This window comes from Protopterus annectens, chromosome 12.part0 (genome assembly GCF_019279795.1).
Source record: "Protopterus annectens isolate FY-2018-M chromosome 12.part0, PAN1.0, whole genome shotgun sequence".
In the NCBI taxonomy this organism is placed as follows: Eukaryota; Metazoa; Chordata; order Ceratodontiformes; family Protopteridae; genus Protopterus; species Protopterus annectens.
The window spans coordinates 859158565-859180824 of NC_056746.1; the positions used below are offsets into that span (position 1 = coordinate 859158565).

Below are 22260 nucleotides of genomic sequence, written 5' to 3' on the forward strand. Positions count from 1 at the left end.
AATAGAAATAAATCACTGCCAAAACTGCATCCCTCAACATTATCATCTATAATATATTAGATTACTGCACCCATTTTCTGATACTCAGAGAATGCAAAGAAATTTAAAAAAAAATCTTTATGCTGAAATAAATAACACTATTACAAAATGTTATTTGAACTTCCCTTATGTGAACTGGGATAAACAGAGCACTACTGATGTGTAGAGCCAATGATTTACAATTTGCATATATATCCCAAATAGTCTGAAGTATTTGATGTCTAAACTCCTTTTTAAGGTATTATTTTTCAACAGCATTATTAGTAGAAAAAGTGTATGGGTACTATATATAATTGCATGTAATCTAACTGTATATCAACTGTCTGATGCAATGTTTTACTGTGTACATGGAGCTTTTCTCCCCGGACATCCGCTGAAAAAGGACATGTGTCCAGTCAGACTTTCCCGGTTAACAAATGTAAAATAAAAATAAAATTAAAATATTGGAACTTCTGGTCAGAAACCCAGCCAGGTGAAATAGCATTCTCAATACTGTATTAACTAATACTGGGCCATCTTGTATTACGCCAGCTCTCAACCCTCCCCATGTAAAATAGCATTGTGATACTGTCAAATTCAATTTCAGAAATCCAACCAAGTATGTTTAAAATACAATAAGTGTCCTAGATTTCTCAGATTTATGTGAATTAGAGATAATGCAGAGGAAAAACATTCAGGAGAAATGCTATAGTGAAGCTTCAGAATTAAACTCTGCAATAGAAAGAAACATTATATTGCCAAACTGATGATGCCCCCAAAACAGTACAGCAAAGTTAGAATCAATAAACCATCAAAAAACTAAAGTTGATTATGAACTCTTATTAACATCTAAAACTGAGGAGTAGTAGCATAATTTTTAATAACACCAGGAACACTGAAGATAGAAATCAGCAGTGTAGTACCTTAACAGTTATTATACGATGACTGGCCATTAATATTAAAAAACGAGCATGCTGATTGGTTAGCCCAACCAATGTGCCCATTGTAAATTGAGCATATACCAACGGAAAAAGGTACGGTTGCCTGGACTTCCTTCCATTAATATATGTGATAAAAATTCTACTTTTCTTTCATTTAAAAAAAAAAAACTTACAAAACTGGAGAGTTCAAATGAAAGAGAGATGGGACAGAGAAAAATAAAAGGATAATCAGGAACATTATGCAAAACTAAAGAAGTGTACCTGATTATCATTTTATTTTCTCTGTCCCTTCTCTCTCCCGTATATTGAAAGTTTCCTGTTTTTTTTTTTTAATTAAAAAAAAAGGCAATGGAGACCTTTCTTTCTCCTTTGCTTCCTTTACACAGCACTGATGTACTGTGTAAGTATGGAAACAAAAGTCCCATATGCATTTTGAGTACATCAGGAAAGCCCCAGGATACTGGGGAAAATCAGGAAGAGCAGTATGATGTCCTTATACAAGGACATTATTTAAGAAAAGTAACTTTCTTCTTAAATAATGTCATTGCATAATAGCAATAACCCACAGCTGGGTGTGGGTGATGCTGGATTTAATCATGGTTGGCGTAGTTTTGTCACTCTGGTTTCGCCCTCGTGACCAAACCACTCCAACCGTGGTTAAATCCAGCATCACCTACATCCAGCCATGGGTTATTGCTGTAATAATCAAAGGAGAAAACTATCAGCTTCTCAGCAGCCCTGTTTCCAACTAACCTACCACTCTGTGTGATAGGATGAACAAAACTCAGAAAAACAGTTAAATAGCACAGTATAATCGATATGGTAATTTTATTTCTTATCTTAGATCATAGATCTGTCTTTGGTAGCTTATTCTTTTTCACAAGGAAAATTGAGACCATGGATGCACCAAAATTCAGCGTGACAACAACATAAACAGTCCAAAGCAAATGCAAAAAATGCTGAAATGTTACGGATGCAATCAAAGCACAGTGCCAATGCCCGAAGTAATAAAAAATCTCATTTAATGAAAGAACCATAAAAGTCTCATATACATTAAGCACTTTCATCCACACTAAGGTGGACTTCATCAGAATTAATTGCAGCATTTTGATATGCATTTAAATATCTCATTTTGGCGCCAAAAATTCACTTGATATTCAAAATTTTAAAGTGAACTAGTGCCAATAAAAAATATCACAGTTTGTTTGTGTCTTTCATCTTTTCCCGGTTAGGGGTCACCACAGTGGAACTCCGGTCCGCTAATGATTGGCAGTTGATTTATACGTACCAGCTTGCCAGGCCTGATGCACAACCTTCAACGAAGGTACGCCTATTCACGCATGTCTCCACGCAGAAGACGCTCTAGCTGAGAATTGAACCGGACAGCGTCTTACTGTGAGGTGACAACGCTACCGCAGCACCACCACCACAGGTACAATAAAAAAAACTCTCCATACCTTACAACACTAAAATCACCTCTATCAAAATGTTATCCCAAATGTATTCATAAGCATAAACGCAATACTGTTAATAATACATCTAATATAAAAATAAAAATAAATAAATATATCAGTTCGGTTGAATGCATGTTTTCTTATTTTCAACAACTATACTAAATGTAATAGTTAAAATGAAAATGCAATTATTATAAGCTATATATAAAAATCAATAATTGCTTATATAATAAAACCAATACATACTATAAAAACAAATGTGTATATGTATTTCTGATATTAAATAAAAAAAAACTCTCCTGTGTTCTCATATAAATCATATATACATAAAAAATAACAATGATATACTAGAATAATGTGCAAAAGAAATGTTCAAACAAAATATACCAAAAATCCAACCACTGAAAATACATCCGTAACACTTCAGCGTTTTTTGTTAAAGTTGAGACCATGGTAAGGAATTCAAAGCTCTTTATTTCTTTACATGGTGAGGAATGCAAAGCTCTTTGTTTTTATTTATTTTATTTGATTTTATTTTTAATTTGTTTGCCAGGATAGTCCAATTGGGCCTTGAAGAACCCGCTTTCAATGGAGTCCTGGGGAGAAAAGCTCCAGAAATACAAGAATATATGGATACAAAATACAATATACAATATCAATGCAATAAGTCAACAAGAATATAAGATAAAAATTACACAATTAAGAGGGGATTTAACATCAAACAAAGTGATGGGATGTCATTAGACTGGCATTATGAGATCCTAGTTAGTATGCTGAAGTAACTTCAATACAGTTCCTATACAAATATCATGATTCCTACTGTTGTTGTTACAAGTTATTAGACTGTAGGAGGCTATTATAGATATGTTGGCTAGTGAAGAGTAGTTATGGGTGAGGAAATTATGAAGGATGGGAGCAGGAGCATTCCCATTGTAAAGTTAGGTGTGAATGAAGTAGGGTTTTAAAGATAGAGAGTTTAGATGTGGTACGGATGAGAGGTGGAAGAGAATTCCAGTGGCGTGCAAGTGAGAAAGATAGGAGGTGGTTGCCTGGTGGATGGGATGGTTTATGCAGTTCTATTAGATTCTGGGAGTTAGATCTTAGACACCTATCAGGAAGATGGATTTTGAAGGTTGAGGCAAGAGAGGGGCAGAGAGAGGGGTTAAAAATAAGTTTATGTGCTTGGATTAGTTGGATATAGTTAAGATAGTTAGGTAGTTCTAGCCAGTTTAATTGATGTAGGGAAATACATTGATGGGTACTGGCTCTGTGGCCAGTTGCAAATTTTGAAATTTTATAGTAGCAGGAAGAGAGCTTTGTTTTGAGGGAAGATTGCAGATTGATAAGTGTAGAGGCACCATATAGGAGGGAAGGGATGAGGTAGGTAGTAGCAAGAAGAAGCCTGGAAGAGGGAGAGATATAGCGGTTGTGACGATAAAGCATGCCTAATTTTTTATGTGTTTTCTTTTTTAATATTTATTTGTAGGTGGCTATCAAACTTGAACTTATCATCAATGAGAATCCCAATAAGTTTTGCTGTAGAAACTATTTCGAGAGATGTATTATTTTGGGTGGTGATAGAGAATGAGTTATTATCAAGGATGAAGTTTTTGGAAGGGGTAAATATCATCAGTTTAGTCTTGTTTGAATTTAGTGCTAGATGATTATCTAGCATCCATTGTTCTGTGGAGTGGAAGGCTTCCTGGGTTAAAAGTGCTAATGAGGAGGTTGAGGTGGTGGAACAGATTATAGTGGAGTTGTCGGCATATTGGATGAGGTTGGTATTGGGGATGGCATGATAGAAGTCATTTATGAAGATATTGAATAGTAGGGGACCTAGGATTGAGCCTTGAGGGACACCTGTGCACGTATCTAGGAAGGGTGAAATAGCTTTCTTCCATTTGATGGCTTGCTGCCTATTGGATAGGTAACTGGTGAACCAATTAATAGAGGAGGGGGATAGGTTTAGTTTTGAAAGTTTGGTAATAAGAAGACTGTGAGAGATAGTATCAAAAGCCTTAGACAGGTCTAAGAGGAGGGCAGATACAATATGACCGGTGTCACGGGCCTTACTGATGGTCTCTACGAAGGAGAGAAGGGCAGTGGTGGTACTATGGCCTGGTTGGAATCCATGCTGGGTAGGAGTAAGGAGGTTATTGTTTAAGAGGTAGGGTAGGAGTTGAAGGTGAACACATTTTTTAAGGAGTTTAGGAACAGGAGATAGAATAGCAATTGGTCGGAAGTTGGGATGTCATTGTTGTTGCCTCCTTTATGGAGTGGAATAATGAAGGCCTTTTTCCACAGTTGGGGAACATGGCATTCTGGAATTGATTGATTTATTAGAATGCAGATAGGGAAGGCAATGGCTTCTGCTGCTATTTCCCGGAAATAGGAGGGTATTTTGGCAGGAGCATTAGAACATGGTTTCATTTTTAGGAGTAGTTGTTTTATAGTAGACATGGGGATGGGGTGCATGGAAAAGGGAGGGGGTTGGCGGCTGGAGTTACTAGGGGAGGGGGGGACATGTGGACATGTTTTGGGGATGGGGGTACATTATTGTTAGTGAAGGACGATGTAAGTTTGGCTATGGAATTGATGAAGAATGAGTTAAAGTCAGATCAGAGGCATGAGGATCAGGGCAGGGGTTCTCTTTTTTACCTGGGTTAAGGAGAGAGGAGATTCCATTCCAGAATTTTTTGTTGTTAGTGTTATGGTTAGTTTGGAGTGCTGTAAAATAGGCTTTGCGATCCGAGATGATATTTTTTTTACTTTATTGCGGAGAGCTTTGTATTCATTGAGGGTGGTGGTAGTTTTAGTTTTATGGTAGTGTTTCCAAGCTTTATCTCGAAGTTTCATAATGAGTAAAGTATTCTTAGTTAACCATGGGATGGGATGGCTTTTTGTGCGCTTAGTTTTCCAGGGGGGAAAAGGAGTTTAGCAAGTCTAAGAAGATTGTGTTGAAGTAGGAAATAGCATTATCAAGGGATAATGTTTTTAGTGGGTTCCAATTTATTTTTTTTAGCGCATTTGAGAAATCATCTGGGTTGAAGTTTTTTAGACACCAGGTGGTGGTATAGGTATGGGTTTGTTGTAGGGAGGAGGGGAGATGGTGGATGAAAGTGGGAAGATGGTCACCTAGTAGGCTGGGAATGGTACCACTATCAGTGAAGTAGTGAGGATATGAAACTAGAATCCAATCTAGGGTGGTCCCATGGAGAAAGTCTTTGGTGGGTCTAGTTATTGTGGTAATTAGTTGAGTGAAGTTATAAAGATTTATATTTATGGAGTTAGTTGGAGATTGAATTGTGGACCAGTTAATGTTAACATCACCCAGAATAATAGTTTCATTAGCAATGTTGATAGAGAGCCAAGAGAGAATGTTTTTGAGGGTTTGGATATTGTCTCCAGGGGGGATATAGAGGGTGACTATGCAGATAAGTTTATGTTTATTTATGTGGAGGAGGGCTAGGAGTATTTCAGCATTGCCAAATGTGGGGATGGGTTTGGAGTAGGGGGTCACTATGAGGGATGAGGAGTAGAGGAGTGCGACACCTCCCCCTTTCCTTTGCATTCTATCCTTTCTAAGAATACTGTAGTTAGGTGGAAGCAGTTCTGAGTCTTTTATATGAGGTTTCAACCAGGTTTCAGAGATAGATAGAATGTCTGGTTGAATTTGGAGAAGCCAAGCATGTAGGCTTGGGATTTTGTTGCAGATGCTTTGGGCATTTAGAACTGTGAAGTGGAGAGACTTATTTGCTGAACAGGGTGAGTGAGATGGGGATGGTGAATTGGGTGAGGGTGAGGGGCCGGGGTTTGGGTGTATGTCCCCAGAGAGAAGAGTAGAGATTAAGTGGTAAATATGTGAGAGTGAGTATTTAAGAAGCTTAGTTTTAAGTGTAAGGGTGGTAAGGTTTGAGATAGATATATTATACATAGGAGTGGTGTGTGTAGCATGTGATATAAGTCTATAGGGAAAGAGGAAAATATTGTTGAGGAAGTAGAGGCTAGGGGATATAAATGTTTGAGAGTATGCATGGTGTATGTGGAGTGAGCTAGTTATGTGAAATGAAGGGGAGTGAATGATATACGGAGGTCTAGTGAGATAGTGTAGGTAGGATAAGATAGTAACAAGTAGTATTGCATTAGTATCATGGAAAGTTTGGTAGGCATTGTGCTTGCTTTAGATGTAGCAAAGAAGTATAAATCTATGTGTATTGTAGTGTAAAATGGAGTAAAGTTTTAGGATAGGATAGTATAGGGGAGGTATAGTGAAAGGTGGGAGGAGTGGAAGATCTGATTGAGTATGGGGAACTATTGACTGGGTTGGTGAGTTGATTGGGTGTTGTAGGTAGTGGGTGTGGTATAGTAGGTACACATGTAGGGCTACTGGGGGTGGGTGAGAATTGGGGGTAGGGTAGGGGAGCATAGTGAGCCCACAGGGCGAACGGAGCGGGTAGAGCCAAGAAGATGGAGCGCAAGTCAGCAAGAAGCAATCAGTGAAGTGGATATCAAGCACAGGGCAGAAAGGCTCAGGGGTGAGGCACAGATTTGCTGAGTGAGACTGAGGGGAAGGAGGGAGGTTTACAGAGGGTAGGGAAGGGCAATAGAGCAAGTAGGGCAGGCAGTATCACGTAACTTATTTTGGTCTACAGTGCTTTGATACAAAGGTTGGGGAAGGGCAATAGAGCAAAATAGGACAGGTAATATCTAATAACTTATTATAGTCTACAGTGAAGTATTTAAAAAAGGTAAATGCTGCTATCTAGTGGACAGATCTGTTTACTGCAGAGGAGGGTTACAGGCACCTAAGGGGGTAGTGATGGACTGGAGAGAGCAGGTTGAGTGGGGTCTGCGGTAGGCTGGTAGCATGCACACGTAGGAGTACAATATTGCTATTGAGTATACAGACACTTTTCAAAAAGGTATATACATTTTGGTTTCTTTTATCAGTTATTTAGCAGCTTCAGCTCAGGGGACCAGTATAGCACTGGGAAGGCTAAGCTTTAGATAGTTCTCAACAGACAGGAATCCAGGGTACCTCAAGGCAGGAGACACCGGGGGTGGTTTACATGTGGCAGGAAAAACTGGAAAGGAACTAATATGAAAACAATTGCTAGTACTGGGTAACTAGCAGCAGCTGGGTTAATAAACAATACAGGATTATACTGTAAGAGGTTCTTCTTTTGCAGTGAGGATATATGCTAGAGCGGGAAAATGGAGTACTACACAGTGAAATAACTTGCAATTTAACCTGCAATATATTACTACTAATTAGCTAAAATAAAAGCATTTTGCCTTTTGCTATTTTCAATCTTATTATCAGCAGCTGTTGTAACCTTATCCCATATGTATATGTAAGACAAAACAGAAAACACTCACCTCTTGGCATTGCAAGTAAGATGGAGATGAGCTACATTTTCTTTGCGGTAATAGATTAAGCTACCAAACATATATCTATAAACTAAAGTAAGAAATAAAAGTACCACGTTGATTATTCATTGCTATTTAGCTTTTCTGAACATTTAATAATCACGGATGTTCAGAACCAGCAAATATACTCTGTATCATGGCTGAGAAATTTGAGAAGAGCTCAACAGTCTAACAGGCAGGATGAAAATAATTGAATTGAGGGTTCTGCTCTTACTCTCCATTGCTATGATGTTGTCAGCTGTAAATAAAAATCAGAAAATGGCTAATGGTCCCAGACACCATTCCAGGTAGCATTATGGTTAGTCTGGTCAAAGTATTTTGCATAATTCCTCATGCTAGAATTAGTTTATCATTCTTTGTAAGTATGTACTAATATGTGTATTATATGTGATATTTGCTATAGGCCCTGAGCAGACAGTGGGCCAATGCTCACTAAGAACCCTGATGTAAGGTATTTACAATATGCTGTGTGCAGCCATTCGATTCCCAGTCTTCTTGACATTTTCTAAAATTTATTCTGTGTAACCTTACCAGACTCCTCCTATTAATAGGCCTTTGTCTTAGTCGCTGCCATTGCTGCTAGTTGGTGTCTATCAGTCAAATTTTGAACACTATCCATCCCCAGCACTGTATAGAAAGCCTCTTCCTTTAACCTGATTGCTTCTCTCATCACTGGTATTCACCAGCAGGCCTTAAGGTGCTACCATGAAAATCTAATCAGTCTTTGTCCACAGCTGCTGTCCATAGCTGAACTACTGAGATATTGAATAGGATCCATTAGGACTTCATGCCCTTAACCTTTCCAGGTATATGGGAGAAGTTCTTCTAGAGTTTGAAGTTGAACCCACACACACACACACACACACACACACACACACACACACACACACACACACACACACACACACACACACACACATAGCAGCATCTGCTAGGCATTCCTAAGACATTATCATAGAAAAAGCAATTATCAATGTGAAGTGGTCACAGGCACCGATGGTGGTCATTCATTTGTTTCCCCTTTTTAGTCCAGGATCCTGAGGAATCCAAGCAAGTGAGGAAGGAAATGAAGATTGTGACCATCATCTAGTTAGGGAGTAGAACTTGTTTTGGGATGTTGCTATATTATTAAGGTATTTAAGATATATTGTTTCAAAACTATATATTAAAATGTATTTTATTTAGTGCATATTTTAGCTATTTTCCTTCCCTTTTAGTTAAATGAAATTCTACCAAGCAAACATTATTTTCTAATTGTATAGTTGGAAGGTTCAAAAATAGCACCTTGTTGACTATGAACTTTCTCTGCACTTATCTGTTTATACAACTGTTTATTTTGAGGTTGACATTGAAGACAAACTATGTATTGTTCAATAATGGCTCATTACTATTCAAAAATGAGCACATTGATTAGACAGCCCAACCAGTATTCCCGTTGTAAATCGAACATATACTAATAGAAAAGGTCCAGCCGCTGAAGTACCACTGAGCAGCCACACTTTCTATTGGCATAGATTGGAGGGCACACCAAAATATGAGGAAAAATCAAGTATTTTCTGCAAAACTAAAACAGAAACATTACCTGATTTTCCTCATATTTTTGTGCTACCCTTGTAAATGTCTATTTTTCAACAGTTAAAAAAAAATAAAAAAAACAGCAACGGAGATTCTGTTTTCTCTGTCGCTTCTCCTGCACTGATATGCTGTGCAAGAACATAAGCCCCATATTCATATACATGCACAGTACATCAGTACAGTGAAGACAATGAGGAAGAAGACGGATGTGCCCCTATACAATTACATTATTTAAGAAAGGTAAAGTATTCTTTCTTAAATAATGTTACTATATGAAAGCAATAATCCACTCATGTTCGTGGGTATATCAGGATTTACCCATGGTTGGCTTTGTTTAATCCCTCGGGCTTTGCTGTCATAATCAAACCACACCACCATCAGTAAATCCTGACATATCCACACACAGTCATGGATTATTGCTTTATTATATAAAGCTTTGCATTCTTGATCAACATTTTATTTGGAATAGAAAATATAAATACGTCACAACGGTTAGCTGCACAACCAAACAGTTAACAGGTAAAAAAGAAAAGTGCAGTTCCACGACTGATAAAAGACAAAATTCCAGATCCAGTGTAGTCAAAATGTTTAATGAAAAAGATGAGCGCTTTCACAGTTCAAACAATTGCTTCTTCAGATCACAAAAAGACCAAAAAAACACAGGTTTAAATACTCCAATTAAGAATAATTAGTCATGTGATATGTAAAATGGTAGTGAATGTGCTCAGGAAGAGAGCTATTTAAAAAGACAACCACAGTAAAAAAACACCCTTCATAAAAAACATATGTATAAACAAGATACATAAAAACTGGCTAACCTCCTGAAAAAAAAACTCATTCCCCTTATTGGTTAAATTAAACAGTTCTGCTTATAGCCTCCACTTTATTCATTTTGCTGTAGGAGTGGGATTGCTGGTCTGTTATGTTTTAAGGAGGCAATTTTGCACTGAAGTGATAACGTCTCTTGGGATTAAAGTGGTATAATGAGGGAGATATTGCTTTTGCAAATAATGTAATTTCATTCACCCTTTTTATGAGTTTAACACTACTTGTTATCAATAAAATCTCCACCAGGGATTATATTAATGGGGAAGCACCCTTTGAGATATAATCTCCACCAGAGATTATATTAATTGTGAAGCATCCTTTGGGATTTCAACACTTCCCAGGAGAGGTGAGCAGGTAACATGCCTTCCATTCCTGATGTGCTGCTGGCCAGCCTTCTGGCTGTCTGACCTGAAGATGCATTTGGAGAACTTGCCCAATACCAATGGGCTAACTGGCCACTAAAAGTCTTTTACACAACATTAGATGGGTGTGTAACCAGTGTGGAACACTGGCGTAAGCTCACTGCTGTGGAAGCAAAGCAAGACGGCTTCTGTCTGTGTTGGCAGCTGCATGGCACGGGGTGAAAACCTGACTTATCTGATGGTGAGCCGGGAAGGTTAAATCAATGGGGGAATGTCTTCTCTCATTCTCTGGGGAGGTACTTCCCAGCTGTGAGATTACCTGAACTTGGAGACAGGAAGGTCAGATGCCAGGCTAGTGGTCAATGTGGAATGGGCACTGAAGATAACCTGTACAAGACTGCTCTGTCTTCTATGTAATGTCACTGCTTGGCTGAAAATATAAAGGCCTCTCAGAGGACCTTCCCACTACTAGTTAGCTATGTATGCCTGTCCATCCATACCTCTCAAACTCTTAGAGCAAGAAATCTGGACAAAGCCATCACTAAAAGTAGGACAAAGGCCCAAAAAATAGGGACAATTTTTAAATATTGCTCTTACAAACTTAGAAAGTTGATAGAGTAATAGGTTTTGCATTAGCATGAATTTTCTGAATGGTATGAAGTCTGAAACTCAAATGTCTATCATTATTTTCTAATTTCAATCTTTAATGATTTGGCACTAATTTGTCAGAAAACCACAATTCTATGAAAAAAGGACAAAAAAAATGAGGCGAAAATCTGTAAAGTTGGTAGGTATGTTCCTGGGTAAGATCTAGAATGCAGGACACTACACAATTTCTGGGTATTATTAATGAAATGCAGATTGAGAATGATTGGTGGTTATGTACATTAGATGTGACTTCATTATACACGAATATACCCCATTGGGCTGGCTTGGATGCTACTGAATACTAGCTTTACAAATCAAACATGTAGAAACCTGGCTTTAATACTTTTTTGATAATTTTGACAGAACACGTGCTTACCAAAAATGTGTTTTTTTATGACAAGCAATGCTATCTCCAAATTAAGGGTACTGCTATGGGGGCATCTTTTGCCCCTATTTATGCCGATTTATATATGGCATTTATTGAGGATCACATCATTTATGATGATACACATAATCTTTATTTACCGGAGACTGACATTTGGCGAAGATATTTGAATGATTGCTGGATGGTGTGGAGGGCAGATATTGAATATTTACATGAGTCTGTTCATTACCATAAGACAACAAATGGTGACTTCATTTTACCATTACCTATGATCAACATCAGATTACCCTTTTGGACATCATGATAACCAGAAATCCTGATAATACATTAAAAACTCAAATATACAGGAAATTTCCTGAATATAACACTTTGCTCCACGCATCCAGCTTTCATCCAAAACATATAGCCAGAAACATTCCTAAATCACAGTTTATTAGGGTAAGACGGAATTGTTCTGATGATGATACTTTTCACCTTTACAGCCAGGATCAGACCGATAGATTTAAAAATAGAGGTTACAGTTCAGGATATGTTTCCATTGCCAGGAATTATGCATCACATCTACCCAGGGAGGAACTTCTCAAATACAAACATAAACAAGTACATAAATCCAACATTTTACGTCTTACCACCACCTACGGGAGAAATACCAATAAGTTTATTGACATTATTAAAAGCAATTGGAATATTCTTCTAGTGGATCCTACATTGTCTTCCATTATTGCTCCAACATGTTCCTTTTCTTTCAGGAAGGGCAAAAATTTGGGTGCTTATTTTAATCATCATAAGCACCATTCTGATTCCATGCATTTACAGTTAGCACAGACTACCATTATGGGTGATAAGCTCATTGGCTGTATGCCCTGTGGCCATTGTAACAATTGTAAATTTGTATTAAGAACTAAACATTTTTCCAGCAGTGACAGCAGCATTGTATATGATATTAGGTTTTTTGCTAATTGTAACTCTGATTGGATCATCTACATGGCTTGTTGCAGCTGTCATGCCTTCTATATTGGTCAAACGTCTAGACCTTTTAAGTTAAGGGTTTCAGAACATCTGAGTGATATTACATGCAAAAGAACAAGCAATGCACTTTACAAACACACACTTAAACATAATACAGCTAAATTCCATTTTTTGGTTATTGATAAGATCATTGGTGACCGTTCGCATAAATCTGGTTGGCAAAGCAAATTGAATATTAAGGAGAAAAAATGGATTGTTAAACTGGGCTCACTTTTTCATCCTGGATTGAATGAACATTTATGAATATTTATGAATATTTATGAATAGTTATATTAATATTCATGAGTTCTCCAATCACTTTTTGTTGCTAATTAATTCAAAGGTATATATGACTTCAATTGTTTTTTTGTAAAGTTACACTGATGAAGGCTAGGTGAAATCCAAGCCGAAACCGGTCTGTTATTTGAAGTTATGACCTAATAAACCTTATTTCCACAGCTTTTTGTTGTTGGCTTTTCATTTTTGGTTTAGTTCATTTTGGCCGTGCAACACTCTCCGTGCAGGGGAATTGTTTTTGGTTAGGTATGTGCCTGTCCCATCATGTGGGACCATATACAGTATATGATTCATTGGGAAGGGTGTATGGGCCTTCCCCTATACTGTTCCTCAGAACACCCCAGGAAACATTCTGAAGCCATAGATGATTCATTTAAGTGGCAATTTGTATGGGACAGAGACATTTTATGAGAGCTTGAAGGAATGTGTATTTGAGTGAAATGGGAATGAAAGCAACATTTATGGATAATCAGATAAAGGGATAAACAAATTATTGAGGTTATGGGTCAGAGTGATTTACTGAAATTTATCCTGGTTAACACAGAGTGACTTTCCATCAGTTCACATCAATGTCATGAAACATGCTAATAGGATTAGACACCTGAAGGCAGAAAATGATTCTTGAGCCATATGGCCTGTCTCTTACCTAACTAATCCAAGTGTCACAGTAGCTGTTGCATACATTTCTCCTCTCATTTTATGCAGAAAACTCTCTCAGCCTTTATCACTTTTGCTTGAAATGGTCAGTTTGTTTGGCTTGTACCATTTTATTTGTATTATTCAAAGCTTAATTCACCCATTTGCCATCTTTTATTTTTATTTCTTATTTGAGCAGGTAGGTGGAGGAGAACACTCAGGTGGTGGAGGAGAACACTCAGGTGTGACCCTTTTACACTCAGAACTCTAGATGATTACTTTTAAACAGAAAATAGTAAAGTATAGGTAGTAACATTTGTTTTGGAGAGATAGGAAGCAGAGACAGGCTGGAGAGAAGACAATCCATATGATCAGAAATTGGGCTAATATCATGAGGAAGAGAAAAGAACTTTGACTTAAAGGTAAAAAAAAAAAAAAAAATCACATTTTCATTCGAATACTCCTAGATGTCTTTCTCTTATTTCCCCCTTAGCCTTACTAAATGCAGTTTTTCCCTAGCCATCTTTATCACTAATTATGAGTAAAAGGTGTGGCGTCAAGCATAGTACCAAAGAAGATCAAACAAAGTCTTAGATGTTCTCTTAAAGCTACAGTGTAGCTTTAGTCTTAATTACTTATTGCACTGTGTTAATCATGAAGTAATTTTACTGAAGCCACAGACTATCTGTGGCAGAATTATAGGAGTTTAACCAGACTTTTGGGTAAGTGGAGACACATGAATTATTTTACTGAGTCAGTAGCCCAGCTATGACAGAATTACAGGAGTACAGCCTGAACTTTGTGTACTTGGAGACCCATAGTCATTTTTCTGAGTCTGCAGACCATACATATTAGAATTATAAAAGTATGGTCAGAATTTAGGTATATATGGAGATTCACAAAGTCATTTTACTTAGTCCACAGACCATTTGTGACATAATTATTTGAGAATGGCCAGAATGTCATGTATTTAACAGATGATCTTGTACTGGTTGTATATTACTATAATTACATCTTAACTTTTTCTGAGAATGTTACTTTACTGTCTTTATAACAGTCATTATCCATAACACACTTGCCTTTATAGTAAAATGTATTTAACCCCTGTTAATAAACCACATAATCAGTCTAAAAGTGGACTGTTAAGAGTCCAAAGCCTGGAAAATCAAAGATCTCAGTTCTGTTGCGGAGGGCTTATTTATATGAGTTTGGACATCCATTATAGCAAGACTGTAGACATAGATTTAAAGAGTCTACACACCAGTCAGAGCACAGCTTTATTTTCAGGTGGCATGTAATGCTGTAGTGTGTGCTTTTTCACAGATGGTCTGAAAGATGAAACTGTTCTCTGTACTTCATGCCAGTGCTAACATTAGCAGCTCTATAAATGTTCAGAATCATGTATTCCTTACTCCATTTCATAAATCACTTAGGGATTTGTCGTATGAACATTATTTGAGGTTCTCAGCTCTTGTCAGAGATGTATGAAGTATTGAATTTTACAAAAGAAAGTCTGCACAGGACAGACACAGCTATATTACCCACTTATGCAGAATGCATTGAGTAAACACAGGTGCACGTGTGCATGCACACTGACCCATTTGATGTACTGACAAGAAACCTAAATGACCCTGTGACAACACACCAAAGGACCAGTAATCAAGGAGCCTCAATCCTCACCACTGACAACAGTGGGGGTATTTCCAGATGCAGGTCTCTGCATCAAGTAGTAAGACTCCCCATTGGCACAGCTATAGAGTTGAAATCTCACTTGAGCTAAGACCTCCAGCACCCTCTCTGTCCATCCAGTGCTTCATGTCCCTGCATGCACACACACACACACACACACACACACACACACACACACACACACACACACACACACACACACGCCTGGGAAAGGCTGGCACAGGCTTTCTAGCTAACCCCCTTTTGCCCATATTATAAGGTAGCTATCATTGCCACCAGCCAACTCCTTATCAGCTATTTTAAGGCCCTTAACAAAGGGTATCCAATCTTACTGTGTAATATTAATATTAATATTATTACTAATACAAATGGTAGTTTGACCAAGAGCAAGGCTATTAGAAGTGGCCCACACAGTGTCACCAAATAAATATGCAAGTACTCTCAAAGCTTTAATATCTCTAGACAGATCAGCCACAATGAAAGGTTTAAATACATTTAACAATAAATAATTAAAAAAAAAACAAGAAAATATTCAGTATATAATCACAGTGGCATCAGAGTTCAGAATCACAGGAAATATTCAGAACAACATTGCAGGACAGTCACAAATAAATAAAAATATTTAAACTAAGCTTTGCTATATTCCTGACTATATCAAAAAGAGTTAGTATACCCTAGAAACTTATTTACAGAGCAAGGCAGATGTGTGGTGAATGGTTCTTATAGTTGTTATGTCCAAAACAGAATACATAATGTCCTGTCTCTCTTAGAGAGTTCTCAAATTAATATCTCAAATATTACAGCTGGGATAGCTTGCAGAATGACATAATTTCTTGTCATCTGACTCTATCCCAGGTGAAACCCCCCAGTGCTGAATGATTGGCAGTATTTAGCATCTACCTGTGAAAATACATAAACCTCAGATCTTTGGCAGATGCTGGAAGTCATAAAACAATTGCATTCCTTCACATTTCAAAACTAGTAATTAGTTCACTTCGAAGACAACACAGAAAGCTTTTCAGCACAGACTCTGTGTCTAGCTGCATTGAAAACTGAAAGATACCATATTTTATTGCGTAGCCATAAAGTAATTTAATTCGGCTATTTTTCTGAAGTTAACCTCCTGTATTCCAGTTTACGCTGTTAAAATGTATACATTTAAACAGTTACAATAGTGAATGTACATTTCTATTCTCTTCCAGCAGGGCACACTGTGGTTACATTTCCAAAGCACTTTGCAAAAACCTTTTTAACAAATGTCTGCACAGACCAGTTTGATGTATGCATAACATACAGTTCTAATACAGTTGTAACACAAGCATCCTATATAAATCATATTGATATTCACAAATGGCATATAATTATTTACAAAATTCTAGATAACTGTGCTGGCAGTCTCTCTTTTTGTGACAGACCCTTTCTTAATTTGTCTTCCTTTTCTTTCTCTAGTTTCAGGGTTAAGTGCAGAAGAGCAGTTGCGACAGCTACAGGAAGAACGTCTCTGCAAGGTCTGCATGGATAAGGAAGTGTCCATTGTTTATATCCCTTGCGGCCACCTTGTTGTATGTTCAGACTGTGCTCCCAGCCTCAGAAGATGCCCAATTTGCAGGGCAGTGATTCGTGGCAGTGTTCGCGCATTCATGTCTTAATTAACAGAAGGTATGCTACATGGAGTACTTTTTTATTCTAGGTTTTGTTCCTTGGCTTGGAATGCATGAAATTTGAAGCCTTTACATGTGGGGGCAGTATGATCTCTTGGTTGAAGCCAGACATATATGTCAAGGAGACATAAGTTCCTGTGTTCATGGTATCACACACTGTGCAAGTGTGACAGATACTGAGCATTATTGTTATCGCTCTAGCAGTGCATTTGTCTGGTAGTAAAGCCCAGCAGATTAAGGCTGTGAGCTGCTAATGAGCTTCATTCTGTAGCTTTCTTCCTGATTATCTTTCTAATTTCCAGCTCCCTTGCAAACTGTGACTCCAAGTATGCCACAGCACTACAGAGCTGCTTCTAAAAAGAGACACTTGTGCCTGGAGGGTATCATTCTTATTGCTGAAGAGTTCTACTGAAGACAATATATGGGATAAAAAAAGAAAATAATGCCTCAGATGTTTAGGGAGATTTCTGAAGATAATAATTAATATACACAAGTATTGAATAAAATCTGGTATATCATTACTCCACTAAGATTCTTTATGAAATGTTAGCAGATCTGTAACTATGGTGGGGTGACAGGGATAGGTGACATGGGCACAAGCTGTCAGGGAGTCAGTCAGCAGGAGTCAATGGAGTAGGTGTGGCATTAATTTGTGAAACAGCAAGGATATTGTAGCATTGCAACTTCATAAATGAATGCCAGTTTTGCATTTATGCTTACTTATGTGAATTAAATGTGTTCTAACTGTAGCAAGCTGTTTACAATAATATTGGCAAGCAGCTTGCTAAAGTACTACATTTATAGGAGTGGAGAAGAGTTTTTTCTTTACAGGGCATCACATGAGCTAGCTATGCTTCTGAGTGATAGTATTAAGTAAATATGACATTAGAACTCAGAATCCTGTTCTCCACAATTGTAATTCTAACCCACAGACAGCACACCTACAATCTGAGAAAAATAAACATTATTTTGATTGCTTATGAACAGGTAATCTTAATAGTTCATTGAATCGTAACTATAGTTATAATTCTATGAACTTTCCTTTTTGAGTTGAAGGCAGTAAAGCTTGTAGAAATTTGACCATTTTTTCTCACTTGAGATGTATAGATTTCATTAATGATGATATGATAAAGTTGTAGGTGTGAGGTAGGTGCAGCTCTTCACATGAGTTTGTAAGGGAGGGCAATGTCCTCAAAAACTATCCTCATTTATGTTCTTCCAGAGTGCAGCATGTACTCAGAAATTATGTTTACAGTTCTGTTAGAAATAATGCCTTGCTGAGTTGTCCTACAACCATGCCCAAATGCCTTTTACCATCTACTAGGGTTACAACATCTTATGATGCAGTCTTTGCATTACTTGCTTAAATCAAACTCTGTTGCAGTGACATTTTTGTAAATCGTTTATTGAGAATGTATACATGTATGTGTATATATAGGAACGTGTGTGTATAAAGGATCTGGTAATGAGTTCACTTTTTTTCCCTGTTTTTTGTGGTCCTGGCTACCTGCCAACCATCAGCCCTCCTTACAATCTACTAGCTTATGTGCCCATTCTTTACTGACAGGGTGATAACCATTCCTGGCCCATTTATTCTCTGTGAAGCAAGAGCTGATGGTAGAGTTCATTATTCAGGCAGCCATCAGGTCTTTTCTACTTAGGGGCCCTAACCCTTCCCCTGGTGGATGACATTAGCAACTGCATCACTGCAGAAGGTGTGTTATGTCCTCCCTCAACTACCATCATTGGGTTTGCAAGATCAAACTAACATCTATGGTCATAATTGTTGCTTACAAGCTGTGACCTGAATGTGCAGATTGGTTGACTGGAACTACAACTTCCTCCCCAAGGATTGGTAGGCCAACATCAGACTCTCACACCTACCCTCCTCCTCCCAAGTATTCCAGCACATGATCTACTAGTCAGCGGTCATCTGGGGCACAGTTAGGACTTTATCCTTCTGCTGCTTCAGAGAGCTGGCCTCTTCCTGATGTTTGCACAGACTGTGAGTGTACTGCTAAAACATTTTAGGTTACTGAATTCACTAGTTAATGGTATTCTTGTAAAACTGTTTGTAGTTTCTTAGTTCATACCTGAAAATAAGCATGGTTTGCCATTGGCCCACTTTGGTTTGAATATATTTTTGTAGTTTGAGCAACCCTTGGTTATGTTTAGGTGGCCTTTGTTGACCTCATTGAGATACTGTTCCTGTTTTAGACAATAACATGGAGCTTTTTTAGACTAAAATGGGGAGATATGTGTACTCATTTCACATATTTATGTTTTGGTTACTAATCAAAAGGTCTAATTTAAATGTAATTATACAGTGATGCTTCTTGCAAGTCCTAATATCAAGCTCATGGAACTGGGTGGAATGATAAGGTATCTTAATGTAATAAACATAGTGTTGTACTTGTGTTTAGTGTTGTTGATCAAGGAAAAAGAGAATTAAACTGTTGTTCATTTTTGTCAGTTGTTGTTTGTTTACTCATTGATTTGAAAATAGACATGAGAAGTATGGGACATCCTGCCCACCCACTCCAGAGTTATGGGCAATTTACATATATGACAATAGAGCTAGTTAAAAATAATTTAAAGTTGTGCATATGTGAAAATATAAATCTAGACATTCAGCCACCAAGTGCAGTGGCATTACAAGTGTGAATGTCATTCTGGGTTTATATAGTAGAGCTGGAGGTTTGGAGCATGAAAAATCACATAAGCAGCTGACTTGTATTGGAATTGCTAATGTAGAAACGCCCCCATTGGTAACCATGTGCCAGTATTGCTGCATACCTGTTGACAAAGATGCAGATATAGTGTGCAAAAACAAAAAATTATGGGACTGTCCTTTAAATTTTCGGTGAGAGACTTACAGGAGATAAGGAGTGGGAGTCTGACCACTGTGGACAGAACAAGCTATTTAGACATTTGACCAGTGTGGACAGAAAAACTATTTAGAAACTTTAAAAATGAAAATATTTTGAAGAGTAGCAAGTAGATGAGTTCCTTTGCTTCATAATGATAAGTTCTCAGTAAACTGATGCAGTCCATAAGAAATATACTGCAATGGGCCATACAGAATAGTGTAGAACAACATGGGATAGAATAACTAGTTCATCTATTTAAGATGTGATAAAATGGTGCTGCTGGGTATTTTAGAAGTTTGGCAAAGCAGAGGGAAATAATATGGAATAGTATAACATACATTGACTGTCTCCTGCTTGCCTTTTTATGTCTATCTATTCTCAAGTGTTGCATGTAGCCCAAGGAAGTGGTCTTTCCCTTTTCCCCACTCTTGCTCCAGATGTTCCAAGTTCTTTTTAAATGTCCCAAATATCTTAGCCTCTGTTTCCTAATCTACCAACATATTTCATCTATCTACAGCCCTCTCCATGAAAAATTACATTTTATAATGTACATTGAAATTATCTCTTTTAATTTGAGCATCATGTCCACCCCAAGTTCACTTAATTTGGATATCATCCCCTCCTACATGCCTTTTCCTTCTCATTTAAAGTAATCCCATCACACATCACCTTTAATGTCTTTATTTGTATCCCCTTTCCCTGTTCCTCCTGTTTTCTAGTGAGACATTCCCTTTATTTATTTACTTATTGATAATGTCTTTATCTCTATCCCGTTTCCCTGTTCCTCCTGTTTTCTAGTGAGACATTCCCTTTATTTATTTACTTATTGATAATGTCTTTATCTGTATCCCGTTTCCCTGTTCCTCCTGTTTTCTAGTGAGACAGTCCCTTTATTTATTTACTTATTGATATTTGTTTATGAGGAAAGTCTGACTGGTTCGCAAGAGCCCATTTTCAGCAAAGGCCTGGGGAGAAAAGCAACATTTAACAGAGAAACAAATTCAAAGACATTACATAAAAAAGTTGAAAATTATACATTTCAAGAATCAGCAATATGTTAAGAGATATAACAAAACTACATTACAAAGAGAACAGAGAGAAAAAACAAAGTAAAATGCTATATACAGTGCTGAAAAATGTCCTTTTGGCAATTCACAGTAGTAATAAGTAAATGTCATGTGTTTAGTTTAATTGTAATTATAAAAGGGGAGAGAGATTACGATATATTAGATAGGAAGAGGTTATGTAAAATGGTAGAGAGGGTAGAATAGCCAGGTAATGACAAAGTTGTGATGGACAGAGAATTTTTACAGCCCCTATCTGTTGAGAAAAGTAGATGAGATTAATGTTCAACTGGGAGTATAACATGAGCACAGCCATGAGTCTGATAGGTGGTCTTTCAAAAGATGCTGGAAGGGAGGATGGTAAGTTACAGTTCTAATAGCCTGTGTAATAAAATAATTTTTTTTTTGGTAACAGAGTAGTAGTAAAGGCTGTTTCCCATTGTTTGTTTGAGGTTTATAGCTGGTGAGAAGTTGTTTTTCATTAGAACAAAGGGGCCTGTTTGGGTGATAAGAAGAATAGAGCTTAGTGCAGGACAGGCATGGGGTTTCTAAATGATGATGTGGGCAGTAGCTAGTTGTAGGAAGTCCAGGTTTTGGGGTAGTTCAAGCCAGTTCAAACATTTAAGGGCCTTGCAGTGATATGTAGAGAGTTTATTGGCAGCAAATTTAACAATGTTGTTTAGTTTTAATAGGTACCTACAGGATGGTAAGGATAGGGACAACATATAAGAGTGAAGGAAGGAGGTAAGTGGTTGCTAGTGTGGTTTTAGTAGAGTTATTAAGAACATTTTTATGTATACAAAGCATGACAAGTTACTGGTGAATCTTTTTTTATTCCACAAGAAATCTGCTAGACCACTGAGTTCCTCTGTACAAAAAGACTTTATTCAGATAAAACGCTTGTTTAAAAACACTTTTCGTCCGACAGAATCATTGAACTTCTTCAGACAAAAGAAAAACGTTTGATACCATTCAAATCACGTTTAAATAACCTCCATGTCACCTGATTAACAAATGAAACATTTTAAAGTTACAAATACTTAAAATTATTTAAACTATTAATATAAAACTTAATATTTTAAAACCAAATATATTGTGTTAGCAGCAACCAGTTAGATCATGCAAGCATAATAATTAGTTCTGATAAACTGTCTTTCGGCTTTTCCTGGTTAGGAGTCGCCACAGCAGAACTCCGGTCCGCTAATGATTGGCAGTAGATTTTTACGTGCTGGCTTGCTGGGCCTAACGCACAACCTTCAACGAAGGAATGCCCATTCACGCATGTTGACACACAGAAGACGCTCTAACTGAGAATCGAACGTGCAACGTCTAACTGTGAGGCAACAACGCTACCGCAGCACCACCAAATAACATATACAAATTAATCGTGAATG

The 22260-nt window shown here is 37.5% G+C and overlaps 1 protein-coding gene across 1 annotated transcript in view; it reads left to right on the top strand.

Moving 5' to 3' along the window:
• Positions 1-22260, top strand: part of BIRC7 (baculoviral IAP repeat containing 7) — a 517300-nt gene that overhangs the window by 334828 nt on the left and 160212 nt on the right. Inside the window, exon 7 of the mRNA XM_044088967.1 lies at positions 16721-16930. Within this exon, the coding sequence (XP_043944902.1) occupies positions 16721-16920 (200 nt within the window). The 3' untranslated portion in view covers positions 16921-16930. The remainder of the gene's footprint in view (positions 1-16720; positions 16931-22260) is intronic.